The sequence below is a fragment of the Phyllostomus hastatus genome, unplaced genomic scaffold (assembly GCF_019186645.2).
Source record: "Phyllostomus hastatus isolate PE091 unplaced genomic scaffold, TTU_PhHast_1.1 phas_contig_17, whole genome shotgun sequence".
NCBI classification, from domain to species: Eukaryota; Metazoa; Chordata; class Mammalia; order Chiroptera; family Phyllostomidae; genus Phyllostomus; species Phyllostomus hastatus.
Window position 1 is genome coordinate 11,307,997 of NW_025333664.1, and position 26,906 is coordinate 11,334,902.

Consider the following 26,906-nt stretch of genomic DNA (forward strand, 5'->3'; position numbering starts at 1 on the left):
AGGCCTTATGCAACCATCTCTCTGTCTTGGTTCCATCTCAGGGTGTAATAGCCCAGGTCCGGGTGCAGGGGCCTAGCTGGGTAGCTCAGTGGCTCAGAGCATCGCCAGATAAGCCATGGCTGCAAGTTCCATCCAAGGGAACACACACGACTCAAACCACGAATGATGCACAAATAAGCAAACAAATCAATGTCTCTCTCCTTTCCTCCCTAAAAATCAGTAATAAGAACGTAGAATATTTTCAAAAAATAAGAGTGGGGACTTGAATGTAATGCAAAATCCACGGGCTACACCAATCTTTGAAGCCCCCAAAGACCTAACACCCAGTTTTTGGAAGGTGGGCAGCTTCTGTGTTAATGGTCATTTCTTTCCCCCAGCACCCTGACCTCTGGTTCCAAAGGATGACATGGCTGTTGCCTCCTTTTTATAGAGCCCAAAGGGTAGCCAGAAAGTTAGCTAATTCTGGCAGTAACAGATAGTTCCACACATCAATTCACAGGCAACTAACTGATAAAACTTTTTATTTCACGTTTGAATTTTTACACGTTTCCTGATTATTCCGTGTACGGTGGAAACTAGAACTGTTTAAAAGACATACACAAATCTAGTACATCAATAACCAGGGATTTTTCTTTTTTTGCTCTACACTATTTTCACAACCACGGGTGTGCTTGCTAGGCAATATAACCATCACAGAAGCAAACGTGAGGCAGAATACTGGTAAGAAAAAACAAAGCAAGAAAGAGCTACCAGATATACAGACAGGCTCGTTCCACATTCACTACTGCATTTTCAAGCGCCAAGTATTTAACTGCACATTTTTGTTCGGCTAGAAAGAGGGGATTTTTTTTCTTTTTTCTTTTGGTTTGTTTTCATCAGTGCATGAATGTTTCTTCTCTCATTTCAGCAGATGGACAAACAGATGGATACTACAGCTGTGTGGAATGTTACAGACGGGGGGGGTACTGTGAGACTGGTAGGCCCGGGTACTCTGGATTCTCCCCATTGCAAGCATTCATGCAACTTTCCTGCATTATAGGGTCTTGTTTAAACATGTCTGTGAACGCGGCTGGATGAGTTGGGAGATCTGGTGACAGGCACTAACAAGCATTATCAGGGCTGGCTGTAATACAGGAAGTCATGGACACTTAAAAATACTTTTTTTTTTTTTTGGATTCAGATTGTGGTGTGACTTAAGAGCAGCAGCTGTGCCGAGACAGGAAGACAGAGCTATGGTGCTGGAAGCTCTCCGCCACTCCGAGACAAGGCCCACTCGCCGAAGTGCTCTCTGATTTCGCTGCTCACCCCCTCCGGCCCCCTATCCCTGCCCATACAGTATTACACCGTGAACAAGACACGTAGACTTCAAAAAAGGAAAAAAGGTAAAGAAGCAGGAGGACAGAAATTTAAAGAGGGAAGAGAAAAAGAAAGTCAACAGTCAGAAAGTGGGAAAGAATGTTTAGATTTGAAAATTTAAAAGCCCGGAGCCAGGAAGAACCCAAAGACCTAGCACTACTCATGTGAAAGGCAATCTCTGCAGAACATTATTCTTAAAGGTGCCACCCAGGAGACAGACAGGACCACGCGTAAGATACGCGGCGTTCATTCTTCTTTAGCTCATGGTTACAGGGAAAACGGGTTCCACGACTGGAGTGCAGGCCGCGCATCGGTGGCGCTGTTTGCGGGACAGGGGTTTCAGCCACGTGTGGCACTCTGAGCACTGGACCTTCTCATGGTGTCCCAACCCAGTTACCTGCCATGATCAACTTCAACTTTGAGCTTCCGCAGAGGAAGACACTGGACATCTGCGGCCATAAACTTTTGAGTGGCAGTAGCCCAAACCGGTCCAGTGTCTAGGAAGCCCTAAACGGCAGGCAGAGCTGCTGTGAACTGCCACCAGACTCGACTGTGAGTGACAGCTGTCTCACTCCGAGTCCCAGCATTACGACACAAGCTGTGTAACTTTCTGCACAACTTTACAATGGGGCTGTGTTTCAGTGACTGTTCTGGTATCAGATGAACTTCCCAAAAAGTTCAGAGAATTCAGGTCTAGTTTTTTCTACCAGTAAGAGTTCTGCTTAGTTACAAAACCCCATAATCACAGTGTTCAGTTTCAAAACAAATTAAACACACAGTAATCCTGTCAATGTTAAAAATTGAAACTTCAGAATGCCGTGGCATTTATGTGACCAATCTGAGTTTGAGATACAAATACCAGCTGATTATCCCATGGACCATTTTTCCTAGGCTGAGGTTGTGAAAAATCGAAAAGTCGATGTACGATTTTTTTTTCCTTTTTCTTTTTTTATCGCACAAAGGGTTATATGTGGAGGGTACAGAGTGACACTGAACAGATCACGAAGCACGAAAGACGTTAGTTCTCTCCCTCCCCGGCATCTCCTTCATCTCCCTGGTTCTCCGACGTCCACAGCTGCAAGAGAAAAACAGAGCGGTGGTCAAAACAGGTCCACTGAAACTCACTTGGGGAGGCTTCCTGGCCCGCAGCCTCTGGTCTCCCCGGGGCGTTAAAAATTGCCGACAGTGATGGCCACACAAAGGTCAAAACTTGCGTGCTCATTTAAACATGTGAATTTAACCAGTTCAACAATGTGAACTGTACTTGGAAGATGCCAAACCCCTCTTGAGTCCTAGGCACCAGTGAATTATGAGGTGGGTGAATAGAGACCGTCAACCCTCCAAAGCAGGCACCGAAGCCAGCGGTACTCACAGTGAGATTGTCCCTAAGCAACTGCATGATCAGCGTGCTGTCTTTGTACGACTCCTCATTCAGTGTATCCAATTCAGCAATTGCTTCATCAAACGCCTACAACAAAGAGCCTTTAGCAAAGAAGCCACAGGTTCTCTCGAGCAAGTTTAGCCCAATTTCTTCCTGCTAACAAGTAAATACAATTTCTCCTCCTGTCCAGTACTCTGGGGAACCCAGGCCATTGTTACTTCATCTGCCAGTTGTCTCGGCAAACATATAATACATGTTTGTGAAGCACCAACCAAGAAGGACCAAAATTCCTAGGTAAGGACTTTACTGTACTCAGCAAGTCAGCAGGTATACTGTTAAAGGAACGTTCGTTCCAGGCAAATTCATCTAATTTCTTAATTACCAAAGACATTTCTATCAATCCTTAAAAAACAAAAATAAAAACCTCAAAAGGTCTGGATACAAGAGATGAAGGGAGAATGGAAATTCACACCATTAAATCTGATTTGACCCAGTAATGGAACTTTGAAAATTCATTTCACATCCCTTTTCTAAATTAAAAAAAAAGAAAACCTTAAAGTAACAGTGTGCATGGTCAGTGACTACAAAAACATGTAGAAAGGGCAGCCGGGTCAGTGAGAGATGAGGAGGCAGCCGGCAGCCCGGCACACACACTACACCACGGCCCTATTTCTCCCCCTTACACGGCCGGAGCCTCAAACCTCAGCACCAGGGACAGGTAACACGTACAAGAGCCCAACAGTCCAGAGCTTGGCAAGAAACTACCTTCACCCTGATTTTCCCACAACCATGCCCTTAAAATAGTAACCAAACAACAAACGTAAAACAAAAATAGCAGATGTTAAGAAATCAAAAAGTAGGTCTGAATTTATTTCATTAACTCCTACCCACACCTCCCCAAAGTCTTCAAATAAATCGAGGACAATGAGTTACATTCAGGCAATAAGTTACTGAAGAGCACAGCACTGTTTTCCTATTATCACAGACCACAGAGGGGCCTTCTCACCGTTTTCGCCAGGCTGCAAGCCTTTTCAGGAGAGTTCAGGATCTCGTAGTAGAAGACCGAGAAATTCAGAGCCAGGCCAAGTCTAATTGGATGTGTAGGCTGCATTTCTTTCTTACTAATTTCAAATGCTTCCTGGTAAGCCTGCTGAGAGTTTGACACAGTGGCTAAAAGAAAGATTAAAAAATATTAAAGTCTTGGGTTCTTTCACAGGCTGCATAATATCAAATTATTTTACCAAACTTGGCTGGATTAAATGAGCTATCAAATGAGGGGACTGGTGTCTCCGCCATTTGATGTACTATATTAAATGTTTTGAAGGAAAACAAAGACAGCTAAGATGAAGCCCACTGAAGTAGTGAAGAAACACAGAAATAACCTTTAACAAGACTGAACATAAAACCAAAATGCTCTACAGTGGAAAGGCCACAGACTTGAGACCCAAACTCGAGTCACCAACTCTTCGTGTTCACTGGGTGTATGGCTTCCCCAGGTCTATGGTATGAATCTCCAGACTTGGGTTTCTTTATCAGAAAAACGAAGTGACTCCCACCTAAACTCCCAGGGGTGTAAGGAATAAATGAAGCTCAACAATACCTGGCACACAGTACGCACTTAATAAAACAACCTACGATTACCACCATTACAGTAACTCATGTGATAAAAGAAATGCATCTCTGTACGGTGGTTTCATGTCATCCAACTTGATTTCAAGTTTCACCTATAAAAAGACCCGGCTGGCGTAGCTCAGTGGATTGAGCTCGGGCTGTGAACCAAAGCATCGCAGGTTCGATTCCCAGCCAGTGCACATGCCTGGGTTGCAGGCCATGGCCCCCAGCAACAGCACATTGATGTTTCTCTCTCTCTCTCTCTCTCCCTCCCTTCCCTCTCTAAAAATAAAGAAATAAAATCTTTCCTGGCTGGTGTAGCTCAGTGGATTGAGCGCGGGCTGGGAACCAAAGTGTCCCAGGTTCGATTCCCAGCCAGGGTACATTCCTGGGTTGCAGGCCCTAACTCCCAGCAACCGCACATTGATGTTTCTCTCTCTCTCTCTATCTATCTCCCTCCCTTCCCTCTCTAAAAATAAAAATAAATAAAATATTTAAAAAGAGCTACCAAATAATCCCAAGATAAAATTCTCTTTAAAAGCACTACTGCACCCGACGTTTAATGCCCTCCACCGCCTCTTCCCCTTGGACACATTTCATCTGTCGACCCCCATGACCCTATCGCAGGTCAGCACGACGCTGTGATGTTTTGGATTCTGAGTACTGCAGTGTCAGTGTTCATGGTGAATGAACAAGGGAAAAACTATGTTAAAATTATTATGAAGGAAGACTAGCTGCACTACTGGTCAAATTTCTCTTAAAAAAAAAAAAAGTTACTTACTTTGCTTATTGTCTCCAGACGCCACCTCAGAAAGATATCTAAAATAATCTCCTTTCATTTTCAAGTAGAACACCTTACTTTCTGGTTGTGTGGCATTGGGAATAAGATATTTGTCCAACAGCTCCTAAAAAATGATTCAGTTTGTTAAGAATCTGGAAATATTCACAAGACGTTAAAACTATGAGATTGGAGATACACACTACCACTTCTAAATAATTTTTTTGTAGATTAAAAAAAATTTTCCATCCAAAGCTTTTCAATGGGTTTCAGCCCAGGCCCTAACAGCGGACGTCTGTGTTCTTCTGTTAGAAACCCCTGCGGCCATCCGCACGGGGCTGGTTGACTCAAGTGGAGCCGTACAATGGAACGCTAGGCAGGCCTTAAAAATGCCAATGCAGAACTACAGTGATAATATGAAAAGGTTCTCAAAAGAAGTCTGAGTGGAAAAAAAAAGATTATAAATAACACATCAATTCTATTTTAATATTAAAAAATATGTGTGCACACACACAAAAATAGGTACAGAAAAAGTCTGGAGGGCTATTTCTATTTCTCAATGTTAACAATGGTTCTCTAGGGAACAGGAACTATCTGCAGGACCCTGGACAAATGCCCTAATTACCCTGAGCCTCGGTTTCCTCAGTTCTGCACCGGGAAGCACAACAGCCACCTTCTAGGGCAGCTGTGCGAAAGAGCTCACGTACGTAACAGTGCTTAACAGGCTGCCTGGCACACAGTAAGCACTTAAAAAGTAGCTACTACTAGTACTGAGAATAAATTCCTTTAAACATTTATGCTTACAACAAAAGCAGTTCTGAAGGAGTCCAAGCTTCGTAAACAGAGCAATATTTTCGAAGAGTTGTTTTAGAATGTGGCATCCTGAAAAACTGGTTAAGAGGCAGTAAGTACCATGCTTTCTTCACATTCTTTCAGGTGCTCTTAAAAGCTGGTCTACATTTTCAGGAATTATAGCACTTCCTTGCCCTCGGAATACATGCCATCCTTCATCTGAGTGCCAGATGCACCTAACATTCAGGAAGCAGTGCACCATTAACAACCCCCGCGGTACCGACAGGAGACACATTCAGTCACGACAGTCCTACACTGTGAGTCGAACAAAAAGAGCAGCTCAATGCAAAGGCTTAGTTATAAGGGGACTGGGTCAATCCAGGGGAGGAGGTGCAAGGGGCAGGAGTCATTTCAATACTCTTTGCAGACCGGCAGGGTGTAACTCCGTATGGGTGAGGGGTGGGAGCTGCCTGACGCTGGCACACTCTCTGCAGGTCTCCAAAAGAAAGGTGTCATGGGCAGTAACCCAGAGAGGCAGCCGGGGCGGGGGTGGGGGGGTGGACCCCCAAGTGTGAATTCCTTTTCCCTTCAGAGCAGCCCTCACCATTCATTTCTTACCTGATTTCACCTGGAAGAAAGAGTTTTCCCAGTGGGCCCAGGATGAGGGAGGGACAGTATGATCATAATTTGCGATAGGATGCGTACCCCGCCCCACCCCAGATGGTGGTCAGAGCAAAAGCAGTTAGGAATCAACCCCCGAGTACGGCTTCTATAAAACACGGAACAGGAGAACCCCAAACCACTGTGATTTGGCTTTGCGATACAGGCCTGAGCTGCCCAACGTGGCTACCTCTCAGACAAAAACGGGACTTTACACTGGGTAGGCATGACTGGGGAAAGGCTGAAAGGCAACTCAGCTCTTTGCTCCTGAAATCCAGAGTAGCGTATCTGTAGCTGCATCCATCTGTAACCCTGCCTATCTGGACTCAATCAGTAAAGAAAAGATGGAGGGATGCTGACTCAATGTTCCTGTTTTTCACAGGTCTTTTTGAAGGGAGAGGAAAAGTCCCCAAAAGTGATAAGCAACCTCTGATCAAATCAGAGGTGGGAAAAATCACATCATATGCTTGAAAGTTAGTTGCAAATGATCTGTAGTTCTCCAGCATATTCGGACACCTTTGCCTCATAAGCTGTTCTGAGCTGTTCGTACATTAAATCAACACAACCCAGAAGTCACTTCAGAACAGAAACCCCAGCCTTACCAGAACATCGTTGCAGATGTCCTGCAGCTCCGCCTCTATCTTCTCACGGTACTCTTTGCCCATCTGCTGCTTCTTCTCGTTCCGCTCTGTCTTCTGCTCGATGCTGGAGATTACGCGCCAGGAAGAGCGGCGGGCGCCCACCACGTTCTTGTAGGCAACGGACAGCAGGTTTCTCTCTTCGTTGGAGAGTTCGTGGCCCTGTTCCGTGACTGCCTTCATGGCTGCGGCCATGTCATCGTAGCGCTCAGCCTGCTCGGCGAGTTTGGCTTTCTGTACCAGCTCACTTTTATCCATGGTCATTCCCTGGAACAAGAGCAGCAAAAGGAAAACAGGGGTGGGGGGCGGGGGGAGATGGAGAGGGAGGAAGCAAATGAGCAAATGTCAGGCTTCGGGACCCAGGAAATCCACGTGTGCACCACCTTCTCACCACCCACCTGGAAAGAAACACACCTACACGTGAACCATCTACTTCCAGACACCCTCGAGAACACTGACCCGAAGTGCCTATGGACTTCAGTGCACTGCACAGTCTTCCCATTACTTTGGTCTATTAACTGCCCCCCACCCCCCCGAGTCCTACAGGGCAGCTGTGTTCACGACAACCGCTTCCCCCTTCTCTGAGGTGAAGAAATGGGGGTTCAGAGAAGGTAACACTGTTTGGAGATGAGAAAGCCAGAACCCAACTTCAAGTCTGTCTGTAGAGCTCTTTTCTTCCGCTTTCCTGAACTGCCTCAACACACTGAGACTGCTCCGCAATTATTTCTTTAGAAACACATGCTAAATAAAAGTCCTGGTTCTGACCGAATCTGGGTTTGCTCTTATAGCGTAGGAAAAAAACATCTTGAGTGAGATGGTTGCTTTAATTTTCAATCTTAAAGCAAAAGATCTGACTTTAAATGTAGTTGGCAGTGCCCATCAGGCAGTAGGTACCTAAAAATATGCGCCGTTTTTACCATATCTTCTGCAATTTGCTGAACTGGACACAGGAACACACTGCAGCATGAATTACCTGCAGGCAGATCTGGCCCCACCTAGCCCCAGACCTGCTGCTCCCCAAGTGTAGGACTTTGGTCACATCGCCTAACCTGTTCGCTTCAGTGTTCCTGGAGGGAAGTAAGAAAGCTACCAACTCTCCACAGGCTGCCGCGAGGAACAGACCGAATCCACGTGAAGACGCTTTGAAAGGCTCACAGCGTTATGCTGTTCACAAGTCTCAGGCACTGATTCCGTACATGGTACAGGTCTCAAGACATAAGAGAGTGTATTTAACAATATGCACAGCAACAGAACTTCAAATGATAACTGAGTTCATTTAAAACTTTCTCTGAAATAGACAAAACTCTTAGTGGCTTCACTTTATCATTTTACCAAACCCTTTATACACCAATCAGTGAATACCTCTTAAATTGTTCACCTCACTTTAGTCAATTCCCCACTGTAATTATCATCAATAGAGAATACTGCAAGTTTTGGATAACATGTAGCTAAAAAATTTATTAACCAATATGAATTAGTTTTATGTATTGTTGGCTTAAATTTCAATATATCCACCTGCGTCAATGTAAAATGCACTAATATACTAAAGTACAAAACAACCCACTTTAAACAGTAGCACAGTATCGGTGTTTTTAAAACAAATTCTTTCATTACTATATACATGTACCACAATTTAAGACTGAAAATGGTTAATAATTTTAAAATAGCAAAGGAAATATAACCCCTACTCACAAAATGGTTTTGCCTCTCAGAAGTCATTTCTGTATTTTCAAGGAAGAAATTCTACAGACAGGACCCTACCACACAAAAAAACATTTTCTGAGACAGAGCACAATGAGGAGATACACCCCAAATCTAGACAATGCAGAAAGAGCTGGTTCTCTCGTTCAGAACAATGGTGTTTCTCCCCCCCCGCTTGTCACCTACGTCGCATTCAGAGCTGTGTTACAGGTGCAGCTCGCTGACTCTGAGCTCACACTCAGTGAAAAAGTCTCACCTTGACCCATTTGACAAGTTCACCCACATCACTACAGCAAAACTGTAGGAGAGAGAATAACCCTCATGAAATATTCCATTTACTCTCCTACATTTCCCAACAACCCCTGCACTTTGGAGGCGTCACGTGATTAGTTCTGTCCAATGAAACGTAACCAGAAGCGATACTACTTCCAGGCTGAAACTGAGGCCTGGGATCCGCCCGGCTCTCTTCCTACAGCAGCCACCTAGAAGGCCATATGTTCTGGACGGTGCTGTCACAAAACTGGAGTTTTTGTGACCTGTGTCTGTGAGGTGAAGGGACTCCTGCCCACCTGTGCTGGACAGGCAATGTGAAAAAACTTTTGTTGGATTAAACCACTGAGATGGTGGGACTGTTTGTTACCACAATACAACTTCGTCTACTCTAATACAGGCACATCAAAAATTAATTCATCATCTTAAAATGTTCTACTCTCTCAGTATGTCTAACTTTCTTGACCATAAAGTATCTGGGATCAGGACACTATCTCCATCACTACTAAATAACCCCACTCCATCGTTCCTAAAAGAGAGAAGCAGAAAGACGACAACTTTAAACGGACTTTAGAAATTTCCCAGTCTACAGACTAATTCAGAGTCAGCAGCCACCCAGTGGTCCACTCCCAAAGCTCATAAAGCAGCACCTGTGCAACTCTTCCTAGGAAAGGCTCCCATACATGAAGCACAGGCCGAAAGCCAAGGCAGAGCTGAGCCACCGCAGGCAGTGCTGTCCAAGAATCAGAGAGACACACGGAGGGTCAATGCTGCTAAAGGAGGCCTGGGGACTCTTCGGCCCTACCAGGCTCCGCGTCCCCCACCCCCATGAAGATGCGCACCTCCTTTCCCCCTTCCCAAACACTGAAAGTTAAATCATACCTCTCTGAGGAATCCTGACTACTCCCTGAGACCTCCCAAAGTACACGCCCTATTTCTCAAAATGAAATGTTGATCTTTCTGGTTTGGGGCCAACTATTTCAAGCTTCTTTGGGATCGCTGCAGAAGCTCCTGGAGATTGAGAACCCATCACGATATGGTAAGACTGAATATAATACATGCCTTAAACAAAGTATACATTTGTTTAAAATTTCTGAATCACACACAAAACAACTTACAACAAGAGAAAGCCATGGCTAAATGTCCTGATGCCTGCTGCTTACGTAACGTAACTTTAGACTTATATAACATGGATTCTGAAGCAGCTAGACCAATTTCAACAGGAAATGGGTTACACAACACCCAGCAGTTTGGAGGAAGGCAGCAGACAACAGAGAAATTAAATTGTTCCTATTTCTACATCTACAATAACCCTCCCATGCACACCCTTTCCCTAGCCCCGCTGCTTTCAACCGCTCCTTACCTTTAGCCCCCCCCCCCCCCCCCCGCTTCATGTCATTGCTACCAGACCCATTCTTAGTGGTTCCCATCAAGTCACTTCCTGCTCAAAATTCTTTAAAGCCCCCTACTGCCAATAGTAGAGTCAGATTTCCTCCCATCAGAAAACACTTTCCAAACTATCTTCCCTGGCCTTTTGCCAAAGCATGCCCTCCACACAACATGTGCTTCTGTCAAAATGGGTTTCTTTCATACAAAGGATGGAGCGCACCAAGCCACTCCTCTTCCTGGAACGTCCTTTCCCATCTACTCAGCATGCAGAATTCCTTCCGGCCACGGCTCCTGTGTCTTCCCCTCCATGGAGCCGTCCACAAGCTGCCAAGCCTGAGCTAACATGACAGCCACCAGCCACAAGTGGCTAGGGCCACATGTTTAAAATATCATAATATTTGGAATATGGAATTAAATGTTAAAAAACTATTAAAATTAATTCCACTCATTTCTCTTGACTTTTTAAATGTTACTACCAGGAAAATTTAAATTACACGAGGCTCATCATGCCTCCACCCTTACTCAGTAACTTTCAACAACTCTTTTGGCCACTCCATCGAATCTAAACTACTGGCTTTCACAGTCCTTCCCAACTCGACTCCCCAGACCAGCCAGACTTCCGCATCCACTACTCGCGCCCTGCTCCCGGGCCGGACGCCACTGCATTTTAGGCATGTTCGAGCATGCCTAGAACTGCTTCTGCACAGGCGTCTTATCTGTGGTTTCGTTTTCCAGTTTGTTACCTGCAGTCAAATGCATTCTCAGAATTCCAGAAATGAACAATTCTTAAGTTTTATGAGTAGTGTGATGAAATCTCGTCATGTCTGGTTCTGGCCCACCCAGAACGTAAATCCCCTCTTTGTCCAGAGTATCCACAGTGCCAGGGTTCCTTCAGTGGCCATCTTGGGGGGGGGGGGGCAACGACACACCGCATTCACTTAACTTTTATTACAGTATATTGTTAAAATTGTTCTATTTTATTAGTAGCTACTGTTGTTCATTTCTTACTGTGCCTAATTTACAAACTAAACTTTATCATAGGCATGTTATGTATAGAAAAAAACGGCACATATAGGGTTAGATACTACCTGTGGTTTCAGAGGGGAAGTACTACAGTTCCTTTCCTCTAGAATGCTGTTTACTTCCTGCCCATGCAAACTCCATCCATCCATCTCAGGCCAGCAGGCCTTCCCTGACCGCCCCACCCCACTGACCCACCCTGCCAACGGGCTTCTCTTTACCTACATTCTGTGTGTTCTGTGGTACAGATGATGAGCGGTGCACCGTGTAATTTTTATGTGTGCATGTCCTCGAAGAAAAACGTCACATTTGTTTCTCATCTAATGCCTAAAGCAAGCCAATCACAAAACGAATGCCTAAACAAGTACCTGTGAAGTTTTTCAACAAATCATTACCGGGAGGGCAGGAAGAGCACAGGCTGCCTGCACGGGGCACGGCAGAGGGCAACAGGACAGCGTGCGACAGCAGGGTCTGCCACTGCACAGCCACAGGAGCTCATTCCATCTCAGTCTCAGCTCTCCCACCTGTGAACAGGAGGCAACGGCTTCGACCTGAGAGGATGTGGTGCTGGGAAGACGAGGGCAGAGAATTAAAGAACAGTAAATCCAAACTAATTTTTTAAAAATGCACAGTGCACAGCACTCCTCTCACAGTACCTTTACATCACTCTTTTAGCCCACAAAAGGTGAGCCTGGATTTTTTAAAAAATATGCAACCCATGGGAAGGAAGAGCAAGTCTACATTACTACTGCACAGGAAGTGAACTTGTCACAATGTTAACATCCTAGACAAAACTCCCCCCTTCAATGTCCTCAAAACGGACACAAATGGTAACTGTAACAGTTTTACTCAACAGTTCCCAACTGAATTTCCTGGATGTCAGGTGGTGATAGTGATGGTTTGTTATCAGGACTTTTCTTCTGAGCCTCGTGAAGGAAGGGCCCAGACCAAGACACTGGCAGGGCCGCCTTTACCTGCCTCCTAAAATGCCTTTAAAAGGCCACAGTCCGTCATCAAGCCTGTCATGAGCAGCACAGGCAAGACCGCAGAGCAGAAAAGTGTACGGAAGGCCGAAAGAGGTCTAAGCCTGCAGCGGCCAGGAGACTTCCTCGTGCAGCACAGACCAGAGGAGGCCCGCAGCTCCAGCAGGACGACGGCCACAGGCCGCAGCCGGCCGTCTCGGGTGCAAAGGCACTAGATGCGGGCATGTCAGAGGACAATCTAAACATCTAACAGGGGAGTGGTTCAAGGAGAGAGAAATGTTACAAGATTACATGGCCATCAAAAGAATTTAATGTCATTAAAATTTCGTTTAAAAGACATGAAGAAGAGGAGGGTAAAGCTGTACCACCATTATTTCATCTTTGTAAAATATCCCCTAACAAACATCATGAAGAATAATTTTCCAAGTACCCATGAAATTATAGGATTTCCTTCAAATAAATGGAACCCCAAATCAGACAGTAAATGCTGAAACAAGAGCACACCTATAAACTAACCTAGCTTCTCTATCTCCATTCTTTGCCCAAGGAATATTTTTCTAGCCAGGGTCAGAATACTGAGAGGTTATTTCCCAGTGGCCAGAAGCAAGGATCCAAGGATAAGAAGGAACAAACAAACAGTTATCCACTGTCAATCCATATTAAAAAAAAAAAAAAAGGCACCGCAAAGAACAAGAGTTGAAAATGACAGCCGTGGCTTTTGGAAGTCTTAACTTTCACCTGTTTTGTTTTCAAGGCAAAGAATAGCCTCAAAATTTAATTGAGTTTAATAATTTGCTCAAGTTTAAAACAAGGACTCTACATCTACTTTCACATGTGGGGATTACCGAAGCCCCAAAGTGAAACATACATGAGCGGGATCCGTTATCAGGAAAGCCCTACATACAACAAATCTGAGCTTCTCAAAGAAACTAGGTGATTTTAAAAAGTAACTTTTCTAAATGTTTCCTCAAATGTTAAAAGGAGACATTAATAGCGAACAAGCGAGATGACGTACATAAAATGCCCAGACAGTGCTGGTCGGAGAAAAGGCTCGACAGGCAAATGTTCTTAAACTACTTCACAAAAATGTACAGTACAACGAAGAAACGACCAGCGTTTCCAAGAACTGTTTTGACCAGTGGCTGACAGGGCGGTTCCACGGCAGGAGCTCGAGAAGCCAACGCATACTTAAGGGTTACAGGGCTGCTTCCTGGAGCAGGACCAGCTAGAATGAGAGGGGACAGGCTAGTTCAAAGGTGACTGGGTCCCGCCTGGCTTTGTGGGCGGGGGTGGGGTTCCCCACAGGAGAGAAAAAGGAAACTCCGCACAGGGACCGAAAACACAGATGTCTAAATAAAGTGCACTCTGTTTTTCTAGATGAAACAGAAATCAAAGGCCAAGGCAGATACAGAAGTGAGAACAGGTATCAATCTGGAGAGAGGAAAACCTCCAGGAACATCTTAAAAATCTAGGCTCCGAGGTTCCCAGATTGAGCCCAGGGTGAGGAATTGACAGCAAACTCTGAGTAGTGTCCACAGACGGGGCCCTGCAGACAGAACACCCAGAGCACCACAGAGAAAGGCACAGCTCCGGAGTCGCTCTGCTGCAGGAAAAACCAACGCCAAGCGACCACAGCAGGGACTGAGGAAGTCGGTGGGACCAGGTGGTTAGTGGGTGTTCCCCAGAAAACGCATTCCTGGCTCTTAAAGAAAACTACTCACTGCAAACACCCACTCTAAAAATGTCTGTGTGCTGTTCTACACGCAAAATTCAGAGTCCTGTAATAAATTTAATTCCATTCAAACATTTGCAGGCCCTTTGCTAGAGAATGAAACACAGCATGTCTCAAGTACAAAATCATTAGCACCATGTCCAGAGAATACAGAATTGTGGAGGGAAACCGCATTTCTATTTGAAAACCCCTTCCCTCTCTCACATCAGTTGCTGAGTATCATTGGTAATTACGTCAGATTAGCCAAAATATAACCTAAAACAATGGAGGTGGTCGGTGATATGCCCAAGGTCACGCAATGTGAATCAATAGCAAACGGGACAATAAATCGATCTCCTGGCTTTAAGTGATCAATCTAAGAAGACAATATGGTAATTCTGATCCATAAGGACAGCTCAATCGGTCGACCTTACAACCTGGGTTCAAAAGCTCCGGGCCCACCAACAGAGTGGGAGCGGCCCAGTCCCACCGGCCAGAGCCACACCCCACCTCCACAGGTGACCGAGACCTCTGTGAGTCTGTCCTCGCGCATCACGCAGGCAAACCCCTCAGCAGGGCTCGTATAAGGGGCACACCCGTTCTCGATGCAAACGTTCAGCACGGTGTCTGCACACTGTAAGCACTCCGACGTCAGCCCTGGTACACGCCACACAGATTCTAACAGATGGTCAGCTGGTGAAGGGACACTGACTCCACGCCTCGCTTCTCTGCAACTCAGGTGGCTTTCTTTAAAGGCTTTTATGAAAGAGAGGCACGTGTCAACTTACCCATGCCTAGTTCTACAACAGCAGTTATCACACTTTACCGTAAATGTCGTTGGCTCCCACTCTGGATTGTGAGCTTCAGGTAGGAACCCAGGTTTTTATCTGTGGGTGCCTGTCACGCTCAATATGAAACTTTTATCAAGTGAAGCATTTTTTTTAAAGGAAATGAACACGTTGCTATTTCCTATGTGGACAGAGGCAGGCAGACCTCACCTATAAAACAGACAGTATTTCTAACTCTGCCTTGGACTACTTCTATTCTTTTAAAAAATGAAATTAGGTAACCTTGGTTAATAACATTATGCGTAAGTTTCAGGTGTACAACATTATGATATGTAATATACAGATATACTACCTGTATGCTACACTGTTGCTCACCCCCCAGACCCTAGTCTCCTTCAGTCTCCATGTATTTCGACCCCCTTCCCCTGTGGTAGCCACCACACTGTTGTCTGTGTCTGTGAGTCTGTTCACTGCTTTTTATTTGTAATAGAGCCACTTCAGCTCCAATCAGGAGAAAACACTACACTTTTTGAATGTTTCTTAGCTACCAATTATTGTATTTACAGACTGAAACTGAGCTTCAACAAGCCCTTGGAATACTTCCTGTCCATCTCCTCTACTAAAAAGTTCAATCACTTAGCTGTAAAAACGCCATACCAGCTAAATGGTTTAGTAAAAACAAACAAAAAATTTCATTAACTGTGGTCTGTGTAGATGTGCAAAGCACTAAGGGTTTGTATCAGCTCATTTAATCCCAAGAATCCTGTGAGGCAGGTGTCATTGTCCCATTTACAGATGCCAAGAGCTATCTGCCCAGGGTCACACAGGCAAATCTGGGACCTACTCTTTCCTCTATGTAGCACTACTTCTAAAGATCAATTATAACAGTCACTGCTTACTTAAGGAAAACAAAGAATAGACAATTCTTCAAAAATTCTTAAGAAGTTAGTACAATGAGGTGTGAAAACTGGCCTTAATTTATCTAGCTTTAAAACCCCCAATCAAACCAAGCAGCTGGAAACAGCATATGCCAGAAACTCAGCAGACTGTTAAACAAGCTTTGGGGCAAGGTGTGCCACAAACACCACCGGTGGCGCTCACATCTCCTTTACTGCTGCCTCCAACCTCTGTCTTTGTCAAGGCCATTCGAAAATAACTTTTATTGTTGGGTCTCTTAGGGAAAACAATGCAACTTACATAATAGAGCAATGACCAGATTCTTTTAAAAGTCATCTCACCCAAAGTCTGCTGGGAATGGCTTGTTTTCTTGAGTCCATCGATCAATTTCATCTCATTGTGAGTATTACAAACACATAATGATGCCCACATTAGCTCTTTTAGCATGCCCACATTAGCTCTTTTAGCAGAGAAAGCAGTAAGATGACTGCATTTTGGCATACACATTACAAAACAGAAAGTACATCAGTCTGTATTTCCTTCCTAAGCAGTCCTTTTAGAGAAATTCCCTCAGAATCCAACTCTTAGTTTCTCCATCGCGATCACTACAGGATCATATTTGTACTGAGACCAAGATGGCTCCAAATCTTAAAGTTTCTATTATACAATTAATGTCTTCTCCCCAGCTAATGAACTGTCACCTCTCCCTATAAAAACGTAGGAACCCAGAAATATCAAGTTCCTCTGAAAGTACATCTTAGTTCATTCTAGGGTACCCTTTCTCATTTAAAGGAAAACTGCTTAGTCTGATACCACTGACAGAACAGGCAGCATAGCAGATGTTAGAATTCAGATTGGAATTTTCTCTCTACTTATGTAGACACACTCCTGATCTCCTCCCTAACAAAACACAGAAAATCGAAAACTCTACAAAAAAGGTTAGCGTGATAAAGAAAAGCTAATAAAGGTGGCTTGGACTGATTCAATTAGAGGAAGAACCAGGACTGGATAAATCAGTGCGCCCCAAGTAACTGATGACATTCCCTCTCCTATGAAGCAAATACTAGGAAAAAAGTCTTTCACAAGCACTATCAACCCGGCCCCAATAAATTACATTGTACCTATTTTCAAAAACGGAGCACTTGTGTACAAAAAACATGAAGGAGAAACAGTGTTCACATGTAAGATATATATATATATATATATATATATATATATATATATATATATATATATATATATGTACTGCTCTACTACAAGTAGAACCCTATCATTACAGCCAGACTGCCTGGGTTTGATTCCTGGCTACAACACTTACCTTTGTGTGTGTGTTTATATCCCTAGGAAATTATTTTAAGCTCTCTGTGCATCAGTTTCTTCATCTGTAAAATGAGGCTAACAGTACTTAGCGATTACTGCTGGTTATAAAGATTAGTGAATATGTGTAAAGCACTTAAAACAAAATAATCGATATAAGTGGTAGCTATTATTATACATTGTCTGACGCTACCTCATCGGTAAATAATGGATGGATGAACTCTCTATGTGCCTATGCTATACAGACATACACACATATGTCTAATCTGTGTATGTATATATTCATTTACATGGAAAATAACATTGATTAAATACCTACGATATCTCAGATTATTCTGAGTTTGTCACAGTAACACTTTAAGGTTGTAACCATTTGCATTATAGAGACAAGAGAATGTGCTGGAAAGACTGGCTACATTAGACACAAAATAAGGTTCTATGATACTGTGTCAATTTTTGAAATCATCATGTATAAAAAGGTTTGGTCTCATCAGAATGCAAATGGAGAGAAAAAAAAGAAAGCCATTAACAGTGAACTCTGGTTAGAACACAAAACCAAAAGCTTGTATTTAATAATCTACAGTTTGGAAAAGGCCTCACAACCCTAGAGATACAGAAACCAAGAAGCAGAGAATTCAACACACTGAAAAATCACAGTTAGAAAATGCTGCAGGCAAGACCGGAATCAAACTGATCTGACTCCAAGTCCAGTGCTCTTTCTGCTTCTGTATCCATAGCCAAATGGGCAAAACACACTTTCAGCACTGGCCCGGAAATCCGGAGACTCTGCCTCGGTAACTGGCATCATGGGAATGGGCTCAGCCTGGTTTTATGGAGCTGCCTCCTGGATCTCCAGAGCTCCAGTTCTAAAATGGCTTCAGCACCACACTAGCACTGCACGACGGGAAATGCACAGAAGATTACAGGGTAGGAGCCATACCCCAGGGGCTGACAGTCCATAAATATTTACTACTGATGAATGAAGATATTCAATCCGAAACCCAGGTGTGTGGTCTGGGCCAAATCACCTCACTTCTCATAAAGACTCCATCTGTAAGATGGGTGAATGGTTTCTTATCTCACTGAAAGGAGGGGCTAGGAAAATAGTTCAGCAGTTGCTACTGAAATTATTAGCCTTCTGTTCTGAAGACCACACGTACAATTCTAATTTGGGTCCAGAAAACTGACAGGTTTTATATCCTTATCATCCCCCATGTGCTGCTAAAGACACCAATCCACGAAAAATGAGGACTCGGGCAACTGAGACACATACTCCTAAATAAGGAATGGCGTGCACTGGAAGTGTTCAAGAGGAAGAATCACTAAGAACGAAGGACTATTTATACATTTAAATTTCTAACAGGGAAATGCAAAAAGCTAAGTAGCCACGTGTCCTGTTCTATAAACTGCATGTGTGTGGTTTCATATGAACCATTGAGAAAGTGAAAAATGCAATTTTTATAGTTTTACAAAAACTTCATCTTTCTGTTCGGGTTCCCGTGGCCGTCTGATTTTATGTTCCTAACATCTTGCCAAATTCCATCTCCCACACAGGGCAAGTGAAATCAGGGCCTGATGCTATCTGGCTTCACCAAAGAGACAAGCAGTGAAGGCAAGGACATGAGACATAGATTTTTACAGAAAGCTCGGCAAATTATTTTACCAATACTGCCACCTTTGAAAACCCCATTACATGCGAGTCTCCATTTGCAATAGACAAAGATGTACTCATCTTATGAAGAAAAGGGGCCCAAATCACTCCCACCCCTCCCTACCACCTGGGAGGCCATCAGGCAAATTTCAGTTCTAGAACATGCTTACACACAGTATGGGGGAATTTTGGGCGAGGACAAAAGACTCTGGCGGTAATGACAATAAATATCGTGCGAAAATATTCAGTGCCCAGCTTCTCTCTTTTTTTTTCGAGGACCCAGCCTGACTCAGTAACCGGTGCCAATAAAGGCAATTTCTTGATTCAAACCTCAACCCTGTGCTTCCCAGGGAATCTCGAGTCCTGCCAGGCTCCAAAACCAGCGAACGATGATGAAATGGCTTTACTGCAAAGCGGGAGGGGGTTTTCTCTCGTCTCTCTCCCAAGGTTAAACCCCTTACCCATCCTAGGAGAGCGGAGCCAGGGGCACTGGGGCTCGAGAACTCGCCCGCATCTGCTTCAATTCTAATTTTTGGAAACCGGAAAGCGAGCAGCAGGAGTGACAGGGCTGAAATGGTCGGATCTCGACGGCCAAGGCACAGGGAGGGGTCGCACGGGGATCGAAACTGGGCAGTGAAGCAGGTCCCGGGGTGCGCGCCCCGAAATCCCCTCCGGCCGGGTGCAGAGCCGCACCCAGCCCGCCGGGCAGAGACGCAAGCGGCGAGGGCAGCTCGGGCCTCTCCAGGAGCGGTGGGGCCGGCCCCGGAAACAGGGAGGGGCCGCGGCGAGGCTGGGCCCGCGCTGCTGGCGGCCGCGCGGGGCCGAAGAGGGCGCGCGCCGTCACCCTCGAGCCCACCTGGGGGTCGCCCCGGTCGCCACCTTCACCACCATCTCCGGGATAGTTCCGGGATTGGCCCCACGGGGGCCCCGGGCGGACCCCGCGCCGCACTCACCGTGGGAGGTCTGCGGGAGACAAAGACGCTCGCGGGCGGTGCTCCGTGCGCGGTGACCGCTTCCTTCCCAGGCCTACTCCTCAGGCAGCAGCAGCGGCGGCGACAGCGGCTGAAGTGGCGGCGCGGCAGCTACCCCGGCTCCGGAATCGGCGGCGGCGGTGGCGGCAGCTCCACTTCCGCTCCGGTCACCACTTCCGCTCCGGGCCGAGGCCCGCCCCCGCCCCTGCGCCTTCTCCTCATTGGACGAGCGGGGCACGGGGTTGCCTGGGCCGCCCTAGAGGGGCGCGACGGAGGGAGAAGGAAGCGGAGCTGAGGGCCGGCTCGCAGCGGAGGGCGGAGAGCCCGGTCCTGGAGCGAGTAGAAGGGGGGCGGAAATGGGGGCGGGAGAGCGGAAAGAGGAGGTAGAGGAGAGGGGGTAGGTAGTGGAGGGCGCGGAGGAGGGTCCAGAACTGGGATGTATGGGAACAAGGAGGACCGGGCGAGCTTTGAGGTTGGGCGGGCCTGGGGCCCTCTTCTCTGAAGCCAGAACTCTCAGGGCCAGGCCGAGAAATTCCGAGGCCACCGGTTTCCACCCCACCCAAAATGTAATCGCCTAGGGATCCGAGGTTGAGGTCTGTCCCCTTTTGCTCCGTCCTTTGGGAATACTGGACCTAGGGAAGGACAGAAATTGCTTATCCCCGAATTTTCGTTTAATCTTCGCTTCAGTCCTTCAAGGTACTTACTTCCTCCTTTCATGGTCCGAAGAGGTGCCGGGGAATCGAACCCATGAAGATCTTTTTAAGAAGTGTGCCTAACTAAGGTCTCTTCCCGAGCTTTTGGAGGAAACTTAGGGAAAGGAAACAGGTCCCCCACTCCCGTGACTGCCCTGTCCGTCATCAACATCAGGTTCCTCCCAAGGCAGTTGACTCTTTTTTTTTTTAAGTTGAGTTTATCAGGGTGACATTGGTTAATACAATTATACAGGTTTCAGGGGAAGGCAGTTGGTCCTTAAACACAGTTCTTCAAAGAGCCTCTCACCTCCACTCGCTTTCATCCAATCTTTCAACAAATAGGTACGGAGCAGGCTTTGTGCTTCCCTTTGGAGACACAGCGAGAACCCGACAGAAGACAGCCTGCCGCCTCGGACCTCACAGTCCGGCAGCAGACAGAACAAAGTGAATAGGACTTTGTCATCTCTCCTTCACCCTGACTCACTAGAGGATAGACTTCCAGCTAATCGCTTTACCCTCGGCCATTCTTATCAAGTCCCTTTCTTGCTTACATCGTTTGGTGATTACTCAGGGCCAGAAGACAAGGGATGAGCACCTCCAGTGTGCCGAGGTTCTCCGGAAGCTGTCCTTAACCTGTAGCCTCTCCCTGCCATTTCTCCCCCCATCATAAGCCTCAATTCAATTGGATGATTCCTTCTCCTCCCAAAATGCTAGCTCCAGGATTTCTAAACCATCTGTGTTCGTTGCCAACAGTTTTTAAAGACTTAAGCTATTTCTGTGTGAAATTCTGTCCACACAGAAATCTGCATCTCTGCCTTCTCTGGTAACACTGTGTCCACATTTCTGTGTGGCAACAGTTGGCTGACGCCAAGGAGTAGCTGCCCACTCTAGATGGGGCATGGACTTTTCAAAGTGCCAGGGACCCCTCCTGCCTGAGCCTGTTCTCCTCGTCTGTGTTACCTGTCACGAAGGCATTTGTGCCAATCGCCCCCGTGCCATACCACCTTTTAATCTGAGCAAGATTGAAAGAGAGTGTTGTGTAATGTAAACAGCATGGGTTCGACATCAAAACCACAGGATTGGCACCCTGGAAAAGGTTCTCAGGGCAAAAACTTCCCCATGGGGACCCATCTCTGGCGAATCAAAGATCAGTAATCCAGAGACTGCTCAGGTTGGACTAAGCCTTAACATGAGATGACTATGCCTCATGCCCTCATCCAGAAAATAGCCGAGTGGGTCACAGGTCTCATGATTATGCCAGAAAGGATGTCATCGGTGCATTGAGCGAACACAAGTGCCCTTTGCCAGGCATCCCTGGGCGCCCGCTAACGTGTTGCATAGATTAGCTGCTTTCACCATCCCTGCATTCCAGGCCAGGGGTCAGCAAACCACAGCTGTTAGCTGACAGAGACATAAAGAGATAGTAACATACAATCTGGCAGAGGCAACCATCAGAATGCCCAGGGTATTAAGGAAGCCTGGGAGAAAAGCATCTAACCCATCCTGGGGATGTGGTGGGAAAGTAGGAAAGACTTCCTGAAGGAGATGATACTTGAACCTTAGATTTCATAATGAAGTTTTAAAAAAGTTATACTTTATTTTTTTAGAGCAGTTTTAGGTTTACAGAAAAATTAACCAGAGAGCACAGAGTTCTCATATACCCAGTCTCTCACACCCTTAGCTCCCCCTGTTATTAAAATCTTACATTATGTAGTATAGTGGTTGTAACTAATGAATCAATACTGATGTTATTATTCATAAAGTCCATAGTTTACATTAGGGTTCATTCTGTTGTACAGTTCCATGGACTTTGACAGATACGTAATGTTGGGCATTTACCATACAGTATCATATATAGAACAGATTCACTATTGTAAAAATCTTTGCTTCAGCTGTTCAAACCTCACCCCCTCACCCCAGCCCTTGGCAGTAACCTCTTACACTCCTCAGTTTTGTCTTTTCCAGATGTCACGTGGTTGGAATCATAGCCTTCACTGACAATTCATTCAAATATTTTATTTATTTTTAGATAGAGGGAGGTAAACATCGATGTGAGAGAGAAATGTGGATTGGTTGCCTCCTTTATGCACCCTGACCTGTGACCAAACCCACAACCCAGGTGTGTGCAATGACCAGGAATCCAGGGACCTTGCACTTTGCAGAACAATGCCCAGGGCTGTGACGGTAGAATAAGTGGCCTGAGGGGAAATAAAGGCTGGAAGGAGGGAAGCCCTTGAAATTCTAGGTATGGTCTCCACTCCCTGGGAAAGAAAGCATTTGAAACTGTGCTTTCGTCCCAAGGCCGGAAAGGCCGGAAAGAGCCCATAGTGCCCAAAGGGAGAAGCCCATTAACACATTTGGGTATTCACCTGTTCCCCCAAAACTGGCACCACCTTTACCTATCAATCAATATGTCACTTCCTTCTCACCCCTTGTCCCACCAACTGTATAAGTCCTCAGCACAAAGGGCTTGGCCTGCTTGGCGTTCTTGGCTCTCTGGCCGCTGGGCCAGGCCAACCGGCCTCCGACCACCTGGCCTCTGGCCACTCGTGTGCTTGCCACCCTGGCCCTCACCACCCCTGCACTTGCCACTCTGGCCTTTGGCCACCCTTCCTTGCACCACCCTTACCCCGCTTCACCCTGAACCTATGCCTTTCAGCCTCCACCCCCACCTTAACTAGGCCCATTCTCTTCCAGAAGAACAGATCTCCAGTAAACCCTGCTTGCACGCTAATAGATTTGCTGATCTGTATAATTCTTTACAGCGCTGGGAAAAAGAACCAGGTCTCTCTCGTTCACAGGGTGGCTGACAATTCTTTTATTAAGCAATGTGATTCTTCCATATCTTTTCATGGCTGAAGAGTTCATTGCTTCTTATCACTGAGTATTATTCCACTGTATGAACATTCCAGTTTCTCCATCGCCCCAATCCGTGGTACCTGTGAATGTAACCTTATTTGGAAGAAAGCCTTTCCAGATGTAAGCAAGGTAAGATGAGGCCATTGGGCTGGGCCCCAATCCGTCACGATTGATGTCCTTATAAAAAGAGGAAAACAGCCCTGGCTGGTGTGGCTCAGTGGATTGAGCTCAGGCCTTCAAACCAAAGGGTCGCCGGTTCGATTCCCAGTCAGGGCACATGCCTGGGTTGCGGGCCAGGTCCCCAGTGGGGAGTGTGCGAGAGGCAACCACACACTGATGTTTCTGTCCCCCTCTTTCTCCCTCCCTCCCTCTCACTCTAAAAATAAATAATTTAAAAAAAAAAAGAGGAAAACACCACGTGGAGACACAGGGGGAGAAGGGAACGGTCCCAGGGAACTGTCGTACAGTTCCGTGGAATGATGGAGGCAGTGAGCGAAGTGATGCGGCTACCAGCCAAGGAGCACTGAGGGCCCAGCACCACCAGAAACTAGGAGGAGGCGAGAAAGGATTTTGCCAGAGTCTCTGGGGGACCCGGCCCTGCTAAAACTCTGATTTCAGGCTCCTAGCCTCCAGAACTTCAAGAGAGTGCTTTCGGTTGTTTGAAGCCATCTGGTGTGAGGTTCTTTGTTACGGGAACCCTAGGAACCGCACACGTACTCGGGGGGGTATGTTGAGTCAGCATTTGACAGTTATGAATAAAGCTGCCGTAAACAACTCCGCGCAGGTTTTTTGCGTGGATGTACGTTTCCAACTCATTGGGTAAATACCCAGGAGCATGGCTGCTAGATCGCCCATGAAAACTATGTTTAGCTTCGTAAGAAACTGCCCAACTGTCTTCTGAAGGGGCTGCGTCATTTTGCATTTCCCCAGCAATGAAAGAGAGTTCTTGCATTTGCTACTGTCAGGTACTGGTTTGTTTTGTCTTTTTTGTGTTTTTTGTTTTTTTTAAATTTCAGTCAATCTTAGATAGATGTGTGATGTAAGAACCTGGTTTGTCTCTCCAAAAGTTTCTTTTTGTTCTTAATCTGAAATTGCATGACCAATGACCTTAAGCCATACAATGGGTCCCCTTCCCTCTTTCCTTCCTCCCTCCCTCCCTTCCTTCTTTCCTTCCTTCCTTCCTTTTCTTCTTTCTCTCTCCCTTCCTTTCCATTCCCCTTTCTTCCTTTTTTCTTTTCTTCTCCCCCCTTGCTTCTTCCTCTCTTTCACTTTTTATGATGACAATTTTCAAACCCAGAAGTAGAATAGTGCAGTAAACTCCATGTACCCCTCACCCAGCGTTCGTTTATCATTCTAAGTCAGGGAGGGACTTTGTTTCGGACTCACCAGAGCCACGACTGAGAGGTCGGGGTGGCTGCCGCTCCTCCTGCCACTGCCGCCATAACTTCCCGGTCACATGCAGCTGGGCACTGGGCCCTGCATCGGGAGTCTGGCCACTGACAGTCGGCTCAAGAGTGAAGTTCAAAGACAAGAGGGCTATTGTTTGGCTTGAATAGGAAGTTGAAATTGCAGGGTTGTTTATGATATGTTGATGTTTGATATCTGTCCAGCCAATTTTGGCTTTTCATCTTAATGGAACAAAGGCTGAAATGCTGATTCTGAGAGACCTATAGGTATAATCAGAAACAGAGCTTCCAAAGCTCTCACTAACTTTGCCAGATGAGGTGGGCTGTCTCAAGGAGACCAGCATTCTCCAAACTCACTGGATTAAAGTAGTCACCTTTGCTTTCACATCAGTGAGGTCACCAGAAAGACAGACATCATTAAGGTAAAAAAATAAAGATTATCAATGTGTATTTCTATCGCATGGTGGCTGAACCAGAAGTCAGTTGCACAGTGTGTCTGGGCTTTGCGGATTTCTGCCTGCAGAGAGAGCAACAAGGCATGTCACACTCCAGCACTTCCTCTGGCCTTGGAAAGTTCACAGAGCCATCCACCTCCAGTCTCTTTCTTCAGAGTGCCCACTGGGCCAAAAGAACCATTACTTTATTGGGTGTTTGGGTGTGTATTTTAAGAATGATATTTTTTAGCATTTGATTTTAAGTAGGAAAACACCTTTTAACTAATGCACTTGTATTACACAGTGGAGCATGAATATGTTTGCATCGTTAAGAGAATGAGAATGTTAACAATAAAAGCTAGTGTCCCCTGCGATCACCACCACCCCAATGCCATTCCTCCTCCCCAGAAAGTAACCAAGTATCAATTATGTAGCCTCATGCATTAATCATGGTAGGTTAGCTTATGCTGAAATAACAGACGTCCTCCAGATCTCAGCTCCTTACAACACCAAAGGTTTATTTCTTGATCCTTGCCTGTTCACCACACATGGGCTTCAGGCATCTTATCTCTGGACACAGGTCAGAGGAGCAGCTGGGATATACTAATCTCACAGTATCGGGAAAAGAATGGCGGAACCTCTTACAGCTTCCCCCTGGAAGTCTCACGTCACTTTCACGCACAGTTCCTTGGTCAAAGCAAATGGTGTGGCCAACCCTCACTCCAGCGGGGTGGGGATGTGTAATTCATCCATATAGACGGGCAGTGAACGTTTTTCCAAAGTTTTCTAGAGTTTACAAAGCTATAGAAATAGTTATGGTTTTTATAAAATTTCTTACGGCACTGAACCTTACTTTCTTCCTGCAAAAATATGTTTTAGAAGTCTTTCCACGTTACGCAAATAGAGCCGTCTCCTTTCTAAACAGCTGCATAGCATGCCGTCACATGGATGGATGTACTAGAGTTTAGCTATTTCCCTATTTGAAGGCATTTAAATTGCTTCTAATTTTTTATTATCGCAAACAAGGGTGTAGCAAATACCCTTTACTCGCCCCTTGTGCATATGAGCAAGCGTTCCTCTAGGGTAGGAACAGAAGTGGAATTGCTGATGAGTAGCTCTCCAAAGGAACTGTGCCAATTTTCTCTCCGTATCCTAACGTGTGTGGCACACTCGTTAGGAGAATTTCAAAGAAAGTTTAATAACAGGACTGTTTACAAAGAACAGCGCAGTCCCCCAGGGTTGGTGAGATGGGGCATGTCACTCCCCTTGGGCCTGAAGGAGCAAGAGGAGAGAGCGGGTAGCAGACACGGAGGAGGAGAGTGGTGTGGGAAGGGATGGGTGAAGCCAGACCAATGTGGTCCCGTTACAAGGAGCCAAGGGAATAAGTGCCTCAAATCACTCTTCTCTCCACTCTCCTACTGGGCTGACCTCAACCAGATGACAGAGGGCCAAGGAGTCTGTTGACGTGACCCATGCGGCCTGCCTCCCGGGACATAGAGGAGGTGGAGAGGACAGAGCCAATCTGGAGGAACACCACTTTTCCACCCACAGTCCAGGAAATGACTTAATTGTTTGCCAATATCATAAGTGAAAAATAGTAT

General features: G+C 45.8%; 1 protein-coding gene across 1 annotated transcript; it reads right to left on the reverse strand.

Moving 5' to 3' along the window:
• Positions 1-504: 504 nt before the first annotated feature.
• Positions 505-20,092, reverse strand: YWHAB (tyrosine 3-monooxygenase/tryptophan 5-monooxygenase activation protein beta). Its single transcript, XM_045832924.1, has 6 exons — positions 19,897-20,092; positions 7,181-7,483; positions 5,130-5,253; positions 3,744-3,907; positions 2,729-2,824; positions 505-2,431 (listed from the first exon to the last, which is right to left on the reverse strand). Exons 2-6 carry the CDS (start codon positions 7,478-7,480, stop codon positions 2,375-2,377), a joined length of 741 nt encoding a protein of 246 aa, XP_045688880.1. The 5' UTR covers positions 7,481-7,483; positions 19,897-20,092; the 3' UTR covers positions 505-2,374.
• Between the last annotated feature and the right edge of the window lie 6,814 nt (positions 20,093-26,906).